At 35.1% G+C, this 18,866-nt stretch overlaps 2 protein-coding genes and 1 pseudogene across 2 annotated transcripts; 2 read left to right on the top strand and 1 right to left on the bottom strand.

Moving 5' to 3' along the window:
- The first annotated feature begins 224 nt into the window (after nt 1-224).
- Nucleotides 225-7,106, top strand: LOC147383053 (putative galacturonosyltransferase 6). Its single transcript, XM_086428904.1, has 9 exons — nt 225-542; nt 640-677; nt 773-814; nt 912-1,032; nt 1,123-1,202; nt 3,437-3,666; nt 3,886-4,243; nt 4,842-5,363; nt 6,151-7,106. The coding sequence occupies exons 1-9, from the start codon at nt 389-391 to the stop codon at nt 6,424-6,426; spliced, it is 1,821 nt and encodes a 606-aa protein (XP_086285030.1). The 5' UTR covers nt 225-388; the 3' UTR covers nt 6,427-7,106.
- Nucleotides 7,107-8,389: 1,283 nt separating this feature from the next.
- On the bottom strand, nt 8,390-10,921 carry LOC147383052 (uncharacterized; annotated as a pseudogene).
- Nucleotides 10,922-17,591: 6,670 nt separating this feature from the next.
- LOC147383051 (photosystem II reaction center W protein, chloroplastic-like) lies at nt 17,592-18,794 on the top strand. The gene is made up of 2 exons (XM_086427063.1): nt 17,592-17,752; nt 18,386-18,794. Exons 1-2 carry the CDS (start codon nt 17,656-17,658, stop codon nt 18,688-18,690), a joined length of 402 nt encoding a protein of 133 aa, XP_086283189.1. The 5' UTR covers nt 17,592-17,655; the 3' UTR covers nt 18,691-18,794.
- Nucleotides 18,795-18,866: the final 72 nt, after the last annotated feature.

The raw sequence follows: 18,866 nt of genomic DNA, 5'->3' as shown, positions 1-18,866 counted from the left end.
ACATTACAAAGTGTTGCACACATTGAAACAATCAAAAAGTTTAGGTAAAAGTTTTGGGAATTAAAATGTGTATCGGAATCGAAGTTTTAATAAGATTTGTGCATGTGTTGGGAAAATTTTCTATTTTTTTAATTTTAATTGGAGTGTGATAAATAAAATGTGTGGTGCCAATAGCAACTCTCTAATTTTTTTTAATAAAGTAATATTAGTAGTAACGGTTAACCCCTGTGGAGTGTGGTCTCTTCATCTCCTCCCTCGCTCTTCTCAAGTCGTAATTCCAGAAATAAAACTAAAAAAACTTCTTTTTTAAAGAAATAAAAAAGAAAAGAGAAACCCTAATTTTTCTTCTCTTCGATGAAGCAGAGAAGAGCTCACCCTACATTTTCAAATGTTTAATCTGCGAAGAAGAGAGAACCTAGAAATTCCACACTTGTTCTTGATGAAGCGCTCTATCAAATGTCAGAGGATTCTCATCCTCTCTTTTCTCATGGTCTCTGTCTTCATGCCGATCCTTTTGTTCTCCATTTTCACCTCTTCTTTTGGTAATTTCGATTTTCTTTTATTGATTAATTGTTCTGATTTTATGATTATTTTTCTTCCACGAATTTCTTTTTAATTGATTGATTCATTTCTTTACAGTATCACACAAAGAATTTGTTGGAGATTTATCCAGCATTGTATGTATCTCATCTTTAAAACATTTTTCAATTATTTTTAATTTTTTTTCGATTTTATTTTATTTTTTTGATGATGGGTTCATTTATTGATCCAGAAACACAAGACCGATATTCAAAAACTAAATGCCATGCAGCAGGTTTGTTAATTTTTCTTTTAAAATCAAAATGGGTTTGCTTTGTTTGATGTTGTCGTTGTGTTCTTTTCTTTGAATATTTGTATGTTTTGCATTTTAGGAATCAGGAGAAGGATTGAAAGAGCCTACACTAGTTGTTTACGAAGATGGGGATTTAAATTCTGTAGTTAGTGATGAGAACCTCAAGCCCAAGGACAATGCTAGTGTGCTCGAAAGAAACGGTTGGTGTGGCTTTTTATTCTCTTGTTTTGGTTCTTATGTTTGTTAGATAGTTGAAAATTTCTCTAATCATTTTTTATTTGTTTCAAAAGTTTCAGGGACTGAACATGATGACAAGGAGACAAATCAACAAATTCAATGGAAAAATGTGTCCCTTCCTTCTAGAGGAAAGGTATGATCTTGGTGAACTTCAATGGAATCGTATTTACTTTACTGTTCTTGTTTCATGATTATTGTACCTAAATTTTAACATCGAATAATCTGGAGAAGGTTTAATGAAAGCTAGAGTCCTGTAGTTATGATCCAATTTTATTAGTTTAGAATTAGGGAAAGATCTTGTTATCGATTTGACACAACCAACACCCTATTATTAGTGTCATTAGACTGTTTAAGAAAGTTAGTTTTATAGATGTTGGATATGGGGATTTTATACCTGCAAAGATATGACCTCTTTGTTATGTGGAAACTCAATGTTTTTATTTAACAAATAAAATACAATATGCTTATTTTTCTTCCCTGTTTATTGCTGATGTCGTGGGGATTTTGGTATTTTTGTGAATGTAGTCATTTATTGGCATAGGATTTCCTTGTAAGTTTATGAGTTATGACAGTCACTTGATTCAGATACCAATATTTTAGAAATTCAGAATCCAACACTTTGTTATTTTCATATTCTAATAGGTCTGTCTGGATGTATATGGTAGAATCCAGATTTTATTGGCTAATGAAGTTATTCAACAAGATTTGGAGGCTAGGAAAATTTAAGATTAATAGAGAAGTATTGTGTCGCCTTTTGAAGAACAAGGAAGATATACAAAATTGCACTTACTACTGCAGAAGAAAGTGTATATGTCACACTAAACCTTTGGGAATGAGTGAGGGAACAAAGATTGAGACAAGAAACAAAAGTATCCAATTACAAGTGCCAGTTAGCTTAGTTACAAGTGCCAATTTTATTACTTATACAATTATGGATAAGTTTTGAGAAAAAGAGAGGATTTTTTTTTGCATGGTCTATGAATTGGAAAATGCGTCAGCACCCTGCAATTTTTGGGCGGATTTCAATGTTGAAGAGGAAAGTTTAGTTCTCTTTTCAGGCTTCACCCATGGGGCTCATAATTGCAGCTCCACCAGGCTAGAGCACACTTAGCCTAGGACATATTGCAAGACCTAGTTTTTGAGTGTCTACCATTTGGAGCATCTCCGTTCTTCACAATATTAGGGACAGGAAGGTTTTGAAATGAGCACAAGCACAAACCTAGGAGCTTAAATGGTGCTACTTTTACTAGTCTCGGGGAGACTGATGAGGCTTTATTTTTGGTACATAGCTGTGAGAATAGGAGGAAGTAGGGAACTTAGGGGGTGACCCGAAATAGATGGTGATGATCTGCAGCCTGTCTGAGTGGGCTGACACTATAATCTTTTCAAGGCATTTTTTTATAGGTGAATGCAAATTATATTAGAAGTGGTCGAGATGACCAACAGGGGAACAACAAAGGACCAAAGAACTTACAATTACAATGGAGCAATTCTACACACTCAATCCTATCTACCCATAAAATCCTCAAATAATACCACCCTCCGCCCCCTTCCTTCATTCTACTCACCCAATCCCATCTACCCTACCATTGAGTCAATTTTTCACACATCAGCTGGTTTTCATATCAGCAATTACGATATTCTAGAACTGATAAAAGATAATCATCGTCGTCTATGGCTTATCCTAACTATTTAGGATAAAAGGAAAAACAAAAAGTGGGATGAAAAATATCGAGTAATAAAGAGGGGCCTCTACCAATTTTTTGAGGATCTGTTAGTTTCCTGAACATCGTAAGCAACTACAGGATTATATGACTGCAAAAATATAAATGGGATAAAAAAAAATGTGAGCAAGAAAAAGAGACCCTTAAATCCAACTCAAGCAATGTTTTTGGGAACTTAAAATCAAAACTGTCAGCCATGGGGCTGAACTCCTGTGGGAGACTTTTGAAGAACTGTAAATGTAAATGGTCTTTGAGTATCTTCTTCCTTTTTGAAATCTGATCAAATTTGGAATCTTTTGATGTGTCTTGAATTGAATGTGGAATACTTTTGGGTCTTACTAGGTCTCGTGGAAGAACCCTAGTTTTAGGACTCATGGGTTGAATAACAGTGGGAGGCTGATGTTGGGGTTTTTATATTGGAAACTTGAGCTTGAATAAATTGTCATATGAAGCTTAGTTTTTATAGAAATTTCAAACAATGGGAGATTCTTGAAACAGATGAAAAAGGTAGAATGAGTTTTTTCTTTCAGTGATGATGATCATGGTGATTTATTGAAGTAGAATACATAAATTCCATTGATTTATGTTGACCACGTTCTACGTGTTTTATTTTATTTATTTATTTATTATATTGGAAATGCAGGGGCAATCTAACAAAACTGTCAGAAGAGAATTAAATAGGCTGTCCCAGCCCCATAGAGTAAGTGATGAGAAGGTAACAGAGATGAAAGATCAGTTGATCAGGGCCAAGGCATACCTTAACTTTGCACCACCAAACAGCAACTCCCACTTAGTAAAAGAAATGAAAGTACGAATAAAAGAGGTCGAACGAGCATTAGGTGAAGTCACTAAGGATTCGGATTTGTCTATGAGGTATGCAGTTCACTAGGCTTCACACTTCCTCTAGTGTCTAATTTGGAAATTATTATGACAAAAAGAGTTGGTTTAAAAAGAGAATGTAGGAATTGATTGGTAGAAAAGAAAAAAAAAAAAAAAAAAAACCACTCGTAAGCAGATAATCCAGAAATGGGATTGTGCAAGAAAAAATTAATACGCCCATTTTCAATCTAAGGTGACCTGAGAACTGTGCAGGGCTTTGCAGAGGATGAAATCCATGGATGCTGCATTAGCAAAGGCTGGTCAAATTTACAACCACTGCTCCGCCATGGCAACAAAGCTCCGTGCAATGACTTATAATACTGAAGAACGGGTCCGCACGCAGAAGAATCAGGCAACATATCTTCTTCAGCTTGCCGGTAGGACTACCCCTAAAGGTCTTCACTGCCTCTCGATGAGGCTCACGACAGAATACTTTGCACTACAACCTGAGGAGCGGAAGCTCCCTAACCAACACAAATTGCATGACCCAGATCTCCATCACTTTGCTGTCTTCTCTGACAATGTTCTTGCATGTGCAGTGGTGGTTAACTCCACCATATCTGCTTCTGTGGTGAGGACTACTTTGTTATGAATTTTTTTCCTATGTTTTCTCTGGCTTTATTTGTACTTATATCTAATTTTAAATGGAAAGGGAAGATTAATAGGATAGCTGCAAAATTAAAAAGTTTCCATTGTTCTCTGGTTGCTTCTGTTTGTTTGCTAGACTTCAGCGAGGTGCTTTGTGTTTTCCTCCACTCTTGGGTGTGTCATACCCCAGTTAAGCTCTGTGACCCTCTAATATTCATAGTTCTCCCCCTCTCCAACAGATTGGTCTTTTGGAGTAGTTGGTTGGTTAACATGGTATCTGAGTGCTAAGTCCGTATAAGTCACGGGTTCGATTCTTTCCACCCTTATGGGTGAGGGGGAGTGTTGAGTGTATATTTTCTGCCACTCTTGGGTGTGTCATACCCCAGTTTAGCCTCATGATCGTCTAATATTCATAGTTCTCCCCCTCTCCAACAGATCAGTCTTTTGGAGTATTGGTTGGTTAACACTTGGGAAGAAGCTGCAATAGATAGCATGTTATAGAAAGCTTTTTGAATATAAGATTGCGAAGATTTGAATTCCTTTCAGCAAAGAGAATTTAATCCTTCTTAACCCATTTGCAGGAACCCGATAAAATTGTCTTCCATTTGGTTACTGATTCTCTCAATTTCCCAGCAATGAGAATGTGGTTCTTGTTAAATCCACCTGCTCAAGCCACCATTCATATTGAGTGCATTGATGATTTTGAGTGGCTTTCTTCCAAGTATGGTTCCACACTGAAGAAGCAAGAATCCAGGGACCCCAGATATTCTTCAGCACTAAACCACCTCCGTTTCTATCTTCCAGAGGTGTTCCCACAGCTGAATAAGATTGTGCTTCTTGACCATGATGTGGTGGTGCAGAGGGATTTAGGGGGACTCTGGAATGTACAGATGGACAGGAAAGTAAATGGGGCGGTAGAAACTTGTCGCAAAGGTGATTTGTCATTTCGACGGATGGATATGCTTATTAATTTTTCAGATCCAATTGTGGCAAAGAGGTTCAATGTCAAGGCATGTACGTGGGCATTTGGCATGAATGTCTTTAATCTGCAAGAATGGAGGAGACAGAAATTGACAGCCATCTACCATAAATACTTGGAATTGGTAAGGGAATTCATGTTCTTTTATTATATAGATACATAATATTATGTAGGGCTACTTATTTATCATTCAACTGGAGGCTTGATTCCTTGAAGGGATGATAGAGCTATTTTTCCAAGTGTGCTTTCTCAAAAATTGCTGATGCATTTTTTTTCCTACCTGGACTCATTTCTTCCCTGCTCTAGATTTGCTGACATTATTCCAACACTTAAAAAAAAAAAAATCTTCCTCATGACTTCGATTCACAGAAGCTGATGTGGTTTCTTATTTTCATATTAGCGTATATTAGTTTTTTTATTTTTCCTTAAGTGAGTGTACGCCTATCATTGTTTTGTTTTGTTTTGTTCATTTTTACCCTGAAGAGGAAAGATTTCATGTAACAAAATTTCTAAATGAGGGCTGTTGCTATTTCTTATCAGAGACCATTATAGAATTGGCTCTTAGTAGGAAATGCAACAGTATTTGACAATATATTCATTATTTTCAATTGGATGGACAAGGAAACTATGGCTAATGGTTTGGAAATGAAATCTATGGTTCACTTATTATGATTGTATCAATTTCTGAGTGTGAATATCAAAGATCCAAGTGTAATGATACAATTGGTTGTATCATTACACTTGGATCTTTGATACCTAATGGAAGTTTATAGTTTACAAAAAATAAACTATTTCCTCTGTAAGCTTATGAGTGCTAATTTTCTAATTGTTGACACCTGCATGTATGTACATGAATGCATTTAAGGATCATGATTCTTTTTTTTTGTGTGTGACTTTGTGTTGGGTTGCAGGGACGTACAAGGCAGTTATGGAAGGGTGGGAGCCTGCCCTTGGGTCTGGTTACCTTCTATAACCAAACGGTGGCCTTGGACCAGAGATGGCACATCCTTGGTCTTGGCTATGAGTCAGGAGTAGGGAGGGTGGAGATTGAGCGAACAGCTGTTATCCACTACAATGGAAATATGAAACCATGGCTAGAGATAGGGATTGGCAAGTACAAGGGCTACTGGACCAAATATGTCAATTATGACCACCCTTACTTGCAACAATGCAACATCCACTCGTAGTCATTATTGCAACACAGTGGGTATAGAACAAATTAGTTACAAATTTATTGATTCATTTAAATCGTATGAAGGCAGATGCTCATTTCATTCTTTTATTATTATTATTATTTTTTAAATCTTCTTCTGGTCTTTCATGTATATTCAACTTTTGTATTTTTCTTACGTGGTTGTGAACGTAGAGCTGAGTCATTTTACACTAATAAAGGTGGAAATGAGAGTACCAGCAGGATTTTTGTAATTCTGCTCGTGTTAGAAAGTCATTCGGATATTGCTTTAGTTACGAACATTTTTTTGTTTAATTGAATCGATTGATTTCTCTCTTAAAATAAGAATATAAATGTATGTTTTTCTTTTATGTCAATGTGAATCCAACAACAGATATTCCTGATGTGATTGGCAAAGTCCGAAGATGGAATGAAAATATTACATTTCTAACAGATTTGAGTTATGAGCCCCATGTGTTGGGGTTCATGTTTTATGGTAATAGAAAATATGGCTTTAGACATAATTGAATCAGGGAACATGATTTGTTCAACCGACACCAAATTTTTAGGACTAGGCTTCAATAATTTTGATGTTGATCTTAAGTTATCATTCACTTGATCACCAAAAGCTTGTAAGATATTTGATAAATAGTTTTGAGTTATCCAATTTCCCGAGTCCTCACTCGATAGCCAACCAAACTACAAAGCTAAGGACAAGATGGACAACTTCTTCTCTTACAACAAATCCTGCCGGGTCTCTAGGTGTTTGAAAATTAGAACAGAAGTTTATCGGAGGCTAGGGCTTTTTAAAGTTTTTTTTAGAAGATAGAACGTGTTAATAGTGGTGAAATTCTATAAATTTCTGTGGGTTTTAATATTTATAAGGTTAAAAGGCCGTAATGGTCATTACTGAATTTATGTTAAGATCCTAATTATCCCATGCTCCGATATTCGCAAACTTATAGTCTATTTTGATTAATATTTCGTTGTGCGTCCAATGGTGTAATTGTTTTTGTCAAATTTCAATTCAAGAAATTTTTTCCTATAGATTGACATGCGAATTTTCTTGAGATATGTGTTAAAAAATCTAAGGTATTACAAAATAATATTTCTTCACGAATGAAAATGCGTCAAGGTTGGAAACATTTATCATCTTCAAATCAAATATTTATAAGAATACCTCGAAACCATTGCTCAATTTTTTTTTCTTCAGGAAATCTAATAATTACTTGAATTGTTGGTCTTGATGGTGAGAATATACAAAGATATTCAAGAAAAAATAATAATAAATCAGATTTAGTTGGTCAATGTTTCTCAAATGAATATTTTTTGGTAAGCAAGTGACAACTTTTTTATCTAGGTTGTGGAACTTGGATGGCCCTAAAACACACTCTAATGGCCCAACAAGCATTGCATCGCTCCCAAGAAAATCCAAAGTACATACTACCCCATGTTTGTTTGAAAAAAAAAAAAAAAAATGTTATTTAAGCAGATTGTAAATTCTATCATTTTTTCAAGTAGGGAAATTCCACATTTGAATGTACAATCGGAGGTCTGTTTAGTAAGGATAGTAAGGTAGGTAGCAGGGTTTAGCTTTTAGGCACTTAGTTCATTAGAGAAACTTTCCTTGTCTTCTTCACCTTTTATCTCTAAATTACTCGTTAGCATTTCACATCTAAGTAATTCATTATTATGGGCTTCCACAAATTATAGATATGATAGCTTAAGATAAGCTAGACTTGTTATTGTTCAAATCAAACAAACTAATTAACACTTTTTTTTTTATGTACTAATTTTTATGTGCGTCTTGTTTTATCGTTGCAAGCAGTAACTCTAATTATTTGAGTAACGAGTCTTGATCAGTGCCATTCATATCTATGAGATGACTTAGGATATGCTATGTTTTTTGTACTACAGATACAGAGTTTCTAATGACTTCTAGTCAAGCTCATGACATGATTTTCTATCATATATTTTTCTTTCTATTGATAGGTAAGATTAATTAGAGCCAAAGAGACAACTTATTTTATTGACAAATGTTACCAATTACAACATCTTATGAAAAAAATTCAAATAAAACTATGTAGCAATGTTTATTTGCACAGAAGTTTTTTTACTTGCTTTCTTCATCTTCCATTTGCATGGAGTCTGTGAATTCTCATCAATCTTTTGCCTTGCCTGCATATTGCCCCTTCAAAAGTCCTTGTGAGCCATCCATTTTCCTTCCAAAAAATAGTATATCCAATTACAACACCAATTACCACTCCGCATCCATATCCTATCAACATAAATATTTTCCAATCAAATACACTTGAGTTCTTGAGTTCTTGAATCATTGTTGGTGGCGGCATCACATTGACACCTATACATTTCCTTGACAATGGAAAACCACATAATTGTGGATTACCTTCATAAGAATCACTTGAAAATGTATCAAATTGTTTACCTCGTGGTATACTTCCTTCAAGATGGTTATGTGTAACGTTCAACACGGCAAGGTAATTAAGAAAAAGTAGTTGTTGAGGAATCTCCCCTGAAAGCTTATTTTGAGAGAGATCCAATGACTCAAGTTGTGTTAAACTCCCTAGCAATGATGGAATGTGATCAGTGAGGTCATTGCGAGACAAATTTAATAGAATAAGAGATTTGAAATCTCCTATCACTTCTGGAATTTCACCTTCAAATCGGTTGTCGGAGAGATCTAGTGTGGCAAAGGTGGTTAAGATTTTCTCTAGTACCCTCTCTTGTCCTTTGTATGAGAGGGTCACTAAGATATGATAATAGGAAAAATCTTCAATATACTTGGGGTGGGACATTTTCCCTACCATCATCATCATTGCTTTTCAGCTTTGAAAGTATTTTGCTGGCAAAGAACCTGTAAATCTATTGGAAGAAATATCTATGACATGCAACATTTGAAAACCATAATCGGTTCGAGGATGTTTGATAGGACCATAGAATCTGTTGGATCTCAATACAAGGACTTGTAAGAAAGGCAATACCTCAAGCCAAAAGGGAAATAAATCATGTAACAGATTATTTTCCAAATTTAGAACTTGTAGGCTTTTGCAATTAGCTAAACATCTTGGCAAATGTCCTTCCAAATGATTATGAGAAGCTTCAAAGATTTCCAATTTACTCAAATTACAAAATGATTTAGGAATTTTTCCAATTAAATCATTATCACTGAGTTTCAAGAACAATAGCTCTTTGCATCCACCAAGTTTGGCTGGTATCTGCCCACTTAGATTGTTTGCAGATAAATCTAAATATTTTAGATGTGATAGGTTTCCAATGTCAGCAGGTATCTTCCCTGATAATCTATTATTAAACAGGAACAAAAGAGTGAGATTATGGAAAGAGACCATGGAAAGAGGCAAAGGACCATCGAGGTTGTTGAGTGACAGATCAAGATCCATAAGGTCGGTGCAAAATTCAAGCTCATTGGGAATGCTAGAATGCAAGCTTGTATTTGAGAGAAATAGGGATTGAAGAATGCTAAGGTTACCTATGGAAGATGGTATGGGTCCACTAGTAAACGGGTTATTAGATAAAGCAAGGTATTTGAGGTTAGTTAGAAGGCCAATTTCGGGGGGTATCTTACCATTGAGCTTGTTCATTCCCAAGAGAAGGGATTCAAGTTTGGTAAGATACTTGATTTCTGATGGAATCGGTCCCTCCAATGAATTATTTCTCAAGTCAAGGTATTGGAGATTCTTAAGAGTACTGGTAGTAAAGAGTTGCACTGGAATACGGCCTGTTATAAGATTAGAAGACAAGTCCATTTCGACTAAGTTGGGGCAGTGAAAGATGAATGGGGGGACCTCATCTCCCAGTGAGTGAGAGACTGAGTGATGTCAATAATGCCATGCTCTTAAACTGATGAATCGGGTCTGGATTCTGCAGATTGTTATTGTCAAGAAAGAGTAATTGTAACTTTTGTAAATTACTAAGCTCATATGGAATTGCACCAGTTAGGTAATTGTAGTCAAGATGAAGCAATTGGAGATCTAAGAGATTTCCTAACTCAGAAGGGATCATGCCTGTGAAATAGTTGTGATCCAGAAAAAGATAAGTGAGCTTTGAAAGAGACCCAATTTGAATTGGGATTTCTCCAAACAAGCTGTTGGAACTGAGGTCTAGGTAGGTGAGATTGGGGAAGGCCGAGAAGTCGAATTCATCAAGTGTACCTTTCAGGCTGTGACCAACGAGGTTGATCTCGACGATGATCTTGAAGTAGTTGTCGCATTGAATTCCAGTCCAATTGCAAGGATTGGTGACATCAGACCATGAATCACTAATTGCAGTCGAATTGATCAAACTTTTTTTCCATTTGAGCAAAGCTTGTGCTGATGATGATGATGATGATGTTGTTGATGCTGAAGTAGTCTGTTGTTGTATTATAAGAAGAAAAGCAAAAGAGATCATTAGAAAGACAAAGAAGAAAGTTTTCTTCTTCATATGTAATGTTATAGCCATGACTGACTTGAATGACTATCTCTCAAAAACCATATTATATTTTATAATGGAAGATAGAGAGCACAAAGTGTCTCTTACGTTTGACTAGAACAACGTTGTAACGTGTCTCTTACGTTTGACTAGAACAACGTTACAACGTGTCTCTACTATCTTGACCTAAAAAACTTTCCTTGCTATGGGCTGTTTTGCATGATACTCTTGTCTCCATCATCTCAAGATTGGTAAAGTTTATAAAAGTAAGATATATCTAATTAAAAAAATATTTAATAAAATTAAATATTCAAATAAAATAATGGTAATTATGTAATTTGATTGAAAAATAAGGATTTTTTATAACGCAATTAAGTAGAGCACTTGACACTCTACAGACTACAAAAGTCATCATCTTCTATCACGGAAGATCCATGATTAGAATAATGGAATGAGACCCGTGTTTGATGGGTAATAAGGATATTACTTTTTTTCTTAATAAAGTTTTTTTTCTTCTATCATGGACCTTATTGGAGTAATGGAACAAGATCTATGTTTAACGGGTAAAAAGGACATTGCTTTTTTTCTTAAAATCGTTGAGATTGATGATTTGATCCTTCAGTCTCCGTGGGGAATTTCTTCCAATAGTTAGTCTCTAGATGATTGGCTCAACACTAGCAATTGAGAAGTACTAGCAATAGTCTCAAAATATGAGGAAAAACATTTAGAAGAACCTAACGAGCAAGCTATTGTTTTGAACTCTAAGAATTCGGAGGCACTTCAAGGAATTTTCAACATGACCCACAAAGTTGTGAAAACTTTATAAATAAACCTAGAAGTCTATAAACAAAGAGACTGATATTTTTTTGGTGATGAGTTTCTACTTTAAAAGCATGACACAAGTAAATAAAAGGGCATTGGCAAAGTTGCCAGGCTTGCTAGACCCATAAAACCAAGTGATATAGACACCATTGAGATGTTTTGGTGCACAATTAATACAATTCTGTAGTTTTTTGAGACTTGAAAGAATCCAAGTTTCCATATGTAAATAACTAAAACAAAAAATGAACAAACATAAGACTTCCATAAATGACACAATGTCTATTTTCTATGCTTTAGGAACAGTGTATTTTATCCAGTGTCGGATTGATTCAACATATTTAGGAATTCTAAACTCCAATTTGAATTCAACAATAAAGAGATTAATTGATTTAATATGATCGAAGGCTTTTTAAATGAGACTGACTTGCATTAGAAGCTAGAAAGGCTAGAATCTTTGAAAAATGAAACATATCAACTCAAATTTGGACAATCTTGAGCAATCGGGAGTTAGAAGTTAACGAGGAAGCAACATGATTCAAGTAGCTATTTTATGTCTTACCTAATCTTTTCAAATAAATTAGAAACAATTCATTTAGAAAAAAAATAAATAAATAGAAACAATTCATTAGGTTTTACATAATCAAGGCAAGTACTTTGGCCTCGGTCCAATAGCCTAACCGACAAGCTTCACCCTTTCAAGAAGTTCATCCTAAGATATTAGACTTTGACAGTTGAACCAAACATTTGATGCTTATGTAATTGCAACAGTTGGGTCATAAACTTGGGGTCCTTTTCAATCTTCGTGGATCTTTCATTTGTTTATTTTAGTTTCTTTATGTTGTCTAAATAATCCAAGTTAACAAAGTAGATATACATATACTTCTAGGTTGACCTCTTTTTTTATTTTAGTTTTTTTGTTTCTTTATGTTAGTGAAGTACCAAACTAATCGAAGATGCTGAGAAAAAAAATGTTGATCCTAAACATGTATTGGAAGAGATCTCAATGGTTTGAAATTATAAGATAAAAAACTTCCCATACGGAGTAAAACAGAGCAAAATAACATTTCTTTACTCATGAAAATACATCAAGTTGTGAACTATTTATTATCTTTAAATGAAATTTCTCTAAGAATAATTCAAAATATTTGATCAGGACTTTTCAGGTAATCTAACAAATACTTGTTGGTCTTGATGTGGAGAAGATATAAAGATAACCAAGAAAAAATATTGATAAATCCAATTTATTTTGTTTATCTTTCTCAATAGTTAAAAACTTCAATATCTGTAGACAAATTATACCAAGGACATAAGAATCAAAATCCTTTCGAAGAAACCCTGCATGAATCTTTTCGTAGCTCGGTTCAAATACCTATGTATTTGACTCAGCTAACTAAGTCAAAAACCCAAGGACAGGCACTGCGACGCCCCTGATATTGTCCTGGTCCATACTAATTCATGTTTTTTTTTAAAGCAATTTAGTTGTTTATGCAGATTGAGAATTTAATCACTTTTTCTTTCAGGGCAAGAATTCCATCTTTAAATCTACAATCAAGAGGTCAGTTCAATAACGATAGTAAGGTAGGCAGGAGAGTGACTGTTAGGCTCTAGTTGATCAGAGAATCTTTCATTTTTTACTTCACCTTTTATTTAAATTACTCGCTAGTATTTCACTTTTGGGGACGGTTCATGGGACAATAATTGTGACAAAATCTATGACCCTACTTTTGGGGTTAGAAGTTTCAAATACATATTTTTTTTCTAAAAAAAAAGTATTTTAACCCTACTTGCAAGGGTTTAGTGGTTCATAAAGGGTGAAAGTGGGTTCAACGGGGTTTGAACCTAAGTCATGAGATCAACTCTCACCAAGCCTTTTCCACTTAGTTAAGTGCACCTTCACCTACAAATCATTGTAAATTATGGCACCTTCACCCACAAATTGGGTCCTTAGTTGCAACATTGTAAAGTAGGGTCATGTGAATCATGCATCATAAAGCCACTTCTAACTTCCCAGAAAGTTTGAAATCGATAATCAATAGTATTCACGAACTCATGAACCCAATAAAGTTGTGGGAATAATCACATTTGAATCATCATTGAAAATACCCTGATGAGCTTTTCAGGAAAAGGAAGCACTGTGAGTTGTGGATGATTACATTTACTTGGTCTAATGGAAGCAAACTCTTGTTTGCCGAGAAATATTGAATCTCTATCAATCCTTAATTTGTTTAGTTTGGGTTCTTATTGGGTTCATGAGTTCGTGGATACTATTGATTATCGATTTCAAACTTTCTGAGAAGTTAGAAGGTGTTAACCTGGATTTAAAATATATATATATATATATATATAGGGTCCCGTTCAACACCAAACATTTTGGCCAACATTTTAGCCAACCATTTTTGTCCTACATGGGTTAGAAGTTTTGGAATGGGCTGATTTTTGGTGAGGATGTAGCCCCATGTTTACAAGTTGAAAAATCGTGGACTGTCCATTTTTTGTAAACCATTTTTGATGGGGTTAGAAGTTTTGGAATGAGCTGATTTTTAGTGATGATGATCTCCTCGCTGTAGAGATCATCCTCACAAAAAATCAGCCCATTCCAAAACTTCTAACCCATGTTTTGCCAAAATGTTTGGTGCTGAACATTTCCCTATATATATAGGGGACGGTTCAGTAGCCCTAAAGTTTGCTAAACATTGTGGCAAACATTTTTCAAAACATGGGTTAGAAGCTTTGGAATGAGCTGATTTTTTGTGAGGATGATCTCTATGATGAGAAGATCATCCTCACCAAAAATCAGCATATTCCAAAACTTCTAACCCCATCAAAAGTGATTTACAAAAATTGGATGGTCCACGATTCTTGAACTTGTAAACTAGGGTCAGAAGTTTCAAAATGAGCTAATTTTTGTATACATATATATATATATATAGGGTAGCATTCAATGGCCAACAGTTTGGCAAACACATTTTTCAAAACATGGGTTAGAGGTCTTGGAATGGGCTGATTTTTGGTGAGGAGATCATCATCACCAAAAATCAGCCCATTCCAAAACTTCTAATCCCATCAAAAATGGTTTACAAAAAATGGACGGTTCACGATTTTTCAACTTGTAAACTGGGGCTAGAAGTTTTGGAATGAGCTGATTTTTGGTGAGGATGATCTCCTCACCGTAGAGATCATCCTCACCAAAAATCATCCCATTCCAAGACCTCTAACCCATGTTTTGAAAAAGTGTTTGCCAAATTGTTGGCCATTGAACGGGACCTATATATATATATATAGGGTCCCGTTCCCCACCTTAAGTTTTACCCTACACTTTAACAAACTTGTTTTGTCTTATATAGGTTAGAAGTTTTGGAATGGGCTGATTTTTGGTGAGGATGATTTCTATGGTGAGGAGATCATCCTCACCAAAAATCAGCTCATTCCAAAACTTCTAACCCCATCAAAAATGGTTTACAAAAAATGGACGGTCCACGATTTTTCAACTTGTAAACATAGGGTTAAAAATTTCGGAATGGGCTGATTTTTGGTAAGGATAATCTTCTAATCATAGAGATCATCCTCACAAAAAATCAGCCCATTCCAAAACTTCTAACCCATGTAGGACAAAACACGTTTGTTAAAGTGTAGGGTAAAATTTAGGGTGTTGAACATTTCCCATATATATATATATATATATAATGGGTCCCATTCGACACCCTACTATATAACAAACGGTTTGACAAACAATTAATAGACATTTGAGGGATGGCGTTGTAAATAAGCGCATAATTCATAACTTAATCGCAGACGCTGTTATTTTAATCTCGTCCGCTCGTTTGCTTTATATCCAACGACCCAGGTTTGTTTGTTATATACTAGGGTGCCAAACGAGACCCTATACATATAGGGTCTCGTTTGGCATCCTACTATTTACCCTACGCTTTGCCTTACATGTTTTGTCCTACATGGGTTAGAAGTTTTTGAATAGGCTGATTTTTGGTGAGGATGATCTCTATGGTGAGGAGATCATCTTCACCAAAAATCAGCCCATCCCAAAACTTCTAACCCCATAAAAAATGGTTTACAAAAAATGGATGGTCCACAATTTGTCAACTTGTAAACATTGGGCTAGAAATTTTGGAATGGGTTGATTTTTGGTGAGGAGGATCTTCAAACCGTAGAGATCATCCTCACCAAAAATCAGCCAATTCCAAAACTTTTAACCCATGTAGGACAAAACACGTAGGGCAAAGCGTAGGGTAAATAGTAGGGTGCCAAACATTTCCCATATATATATATATGTTGTTTAAGCAGATTGAAAATTCCATCATTTTTTCAGGTAGGGAAATTCCACATATGAATCTACAGTCGAAGGTTAGTTTCTCTAATGGCTCTCGTTCATTAGAGAAACTTTCATTGTCTTCCTCACTTTTTATCTCTAAATTACTCGCTAGCATTTTACATCTAAGTAATTCGTTATTATGAGCTTCCACAAATTATGGACATGATAGCTTAAGGTAATTAACACTTTTTTTTTTCATGTTTTAATTTCTATTTGTGTCTTGTTTTAAATGATTATTTGCCAAGGTGATCACAAACATTTCATCGTTGCAAGCAGTAACTCTAATTATTTGAGTAACGAGTCTTCATCAGTGCAATTCGTATCTATGAGATGACTCAGGATATACTTTGTTTTTTGTACTACAGATACAAAGTTTCTAATGATTTCTAGTCAAGCTTATGACATGATTTTCTATTATATATTTTTCTTTCTTTTGATTGGTAAGATTAATTAGAGTCAAAGATTACCGATTACAACATCTTATGAAAAAAATTCAAATAAAACTAGGCAGCAATGTTCATTTGAACAAAAGTTTTTTTTTTTACTTACTTTCTTCATCTTCCATTTGCATGGAGTCTGTGAATCCTCATCAATCTTTTGCCTTGCCTGCATATTGCCTCTTCAAATGTCCTTGTGAGCCATCCATTTTCCATCCAAAAAACAGTACATCCGATTGCAACACCAATTACCACTCAACATAAATATTTTCCAATCAAATACACTTGAGTTCTTGAGTTCTTGGATCATTGTTGGTGGCGGCATCGCATTGACACCTACGCATTTCATGTAAATTCAACTTTTGTATTTTTCTTACGTGATTGTAAACGTAGAGCTGAGTCATTTTACACTAATAAAGGTGGAAATGAGAGTACCAACAGGATTTTTGTAATTCTGATGCTCGTGTTAGAAAGTCATTCGGATATTGCTTTAGTTACAAACATTTTTTGTTTAATAGAACCAATTGATTTCTCTCTTAAAATCAAAATATAAATGTATGTTTTTCTTTTATGTCGATGTGAATCCAACAACAGAATTTCCTGATGTGATTGGCAAAGTCAGAAGATGGAATGAAAATATTACACTTCAAACAGATTTGAGTTATGTAATAGAAAACATGGCTTTAGACATAATTGAATCGGGGAACATGATTTGTTCAACTGACACCAAATTTTTAGGATAAGGCTTCAATAATTTTGATATTGATCTCAAGTTATCATTCACTCGATCACCAAAAAAGCTTTTAAGAAATTTGATAAATAGTTTCGAGTTATCCAATTTCCCGGGTCCCCACTCGATATCCAACCAAACTATAAAACCTAAGCGGGTAATAATCGAAAAATATGATCACTTGCACTCTGTTGCACCAGCCCTGATAGTGAATAAGGGTGTTTCCATAATAGTTGGAATATTGCCTCTTTTGTTTTTAACAGTTTTACCTTCAAGTGGAGCTGTAATTTAATGGCCTTAGGTAAAGGGGATCTTATGGATGATGCAACACGTGGCAGTTAATGATTGGGTTTTTGTAGATGAGATATCCAACCTTTGTGTTGCATGGTCATTATCTTGGTAGCCAATAATGTAGTTTCTTCTTAAATTTCTTCTGTGTAAAATCTGTACTCCTACCATTTTCTTCCATTTTGAAGGAAAATGGCCACAATCACTATTAACACCCCAATATCGACGATAGAAAATGCTGGCCTCGTGTGGAAGGTGGCACCTGGGGTCTCACCACCATCTGTTTTCGGTAAAATTCTGTCAATTGAATTCACGCGCATATATGTATGTTGATGTTTCTAAACTGAAGACTTGAATAACCTCGTTCACTTCGACCTCTTTTATATATAATCTCTCTAATTAAGAGTAAATAGACATATAAAATCTTATGTTTTAATTATCTTCTTAAAATTTGATGAGAAAACTCAGTCTATGTCATTGTTAGGTTGGCAATTTAATTTAAAATTTGTGGTGAAAGAGAAAAATTACTAAAGCTTGTATTGCCAGCCAAACACTTTTCTTGTTATAGAGTATCCCATGAAACCAAATATGGTGGTGCAGATAACATTTCTATTTTTGAATGATTGCACCCCTTTCAATATCTTCTTCTAAGCAATCTCTTTGATTAGAGTCCTAAAGGGATTGTTTATGAGAGTGAGAAAGAGTGATCGACGAAGAAATTGATGGTTGTCTGTTATTAGATTGCCATTGCAACTGCTCCTTCCTTTTCTTTTTGAGTCCTTTTTTATGTGTCTATATCCTTATTTGGTATATAATAATGTCTTATAAATAAATTGGTGTGGTAATTTCATTTTATGGATTTTTTTTTCGTGAAACATAACTTGATCGATTTACAAATTACACGTGATTTGACGGATTTCAGGGTTGCCGAGATTGGCCCAAGAGGGTCGAATAAGATGTTCGATAAAAGAGAGTCGATCCCCAAGCAAGTTGAACATTGGCATGGGTACATCACTGATGTCAGCCGCGTGCGCCGCGACCATGTCAAGCCCAGCCTTGGCTTTGGTGGATGAGAGAATGAGCACAGAAGGAACTGGGCTTCCGTTTGGTTTGAGCAGCAATCTTCTTGGGTGGATCTTGTTTGGTGTCTTTGGTCTTATATGGGCTCTCTACTTTGTTTACACTACTGGGCTTGAAGAGGATGATGATTCAGGGTTGTCCCTTTAAGTTAAAAGGCATTGGTGTAAGAAATAATGAAGTAAAAATGAAACTGTGAAGTTGGCCCATTGTAAATTTGCATGAGAATCACCATATGAGCTGAATTTCTGTAATTAGTTGCAAGTGTTTGTGTGGATTTGCATTAGGGCTGCAAATTGGACGGGCTGACCCGAATTCAACTCGGA

This window comes from Akebia trifoliata, chromosome 16 (genome assembly GCF_017979445.1).
Source record: "Akebia trifoliata isolate Shusen 1 chromosome 16, ASM1797944v1, whole genome shotgun sequence".
NCBI classification, from domain to species: domain Eukaryota; kingdom Viridiplantae; phylum Streptophyta; class Magnoliopsida; order Ranunculales; family Lardizabalaceae; genus Akebia; species Akebia trifoliata.
This window is presented reverse-complemented; position numbering and strand designations above follow the sequence as displayed.

What these genes read in the sequence shown, in the direction of transcription:
- LOC147383053 (XM_086428904.1), top strand. Translation starts at nt 389, where the DNA reads ATGTTTAATCTGCGAAGAAGAGAGAACCTAGAAATTCCACACTTGTTC. An exon ending in CATTTTCACCTCTTCTTTTG is followed by an intron (nt 543 to 639) that starts GTAATTTCGATT and finishes ATTTCTTTACAG; the next exon opens with TATCACACAAAGAATTTGTT. An exon ending in AACTAAATGCCATGCAGCAG is followed by an intron (nt 815 to 911) that starts GTTTGTTAATTT and finishes TTTGCATTTTAG; the next exon opens with GAATCAGGAGAAGGATTGAA.
- LOC147383051 (XM_086427063.1), top strand. Translation starts at nt 17,656, where the DNA reads ATGGCCACAATCACTATTAACACCCCAATATCGACGATAGAAAATGCT. An exon ending in CTCACCACCATCTGTTTTCG is followed by an intron (nt 17,753 to 18,385) that starts GTAAAATTCTGT and finishes GACGGATTTCAG; the next exon opens with GGTTGCCGAGATTGGCCCAA.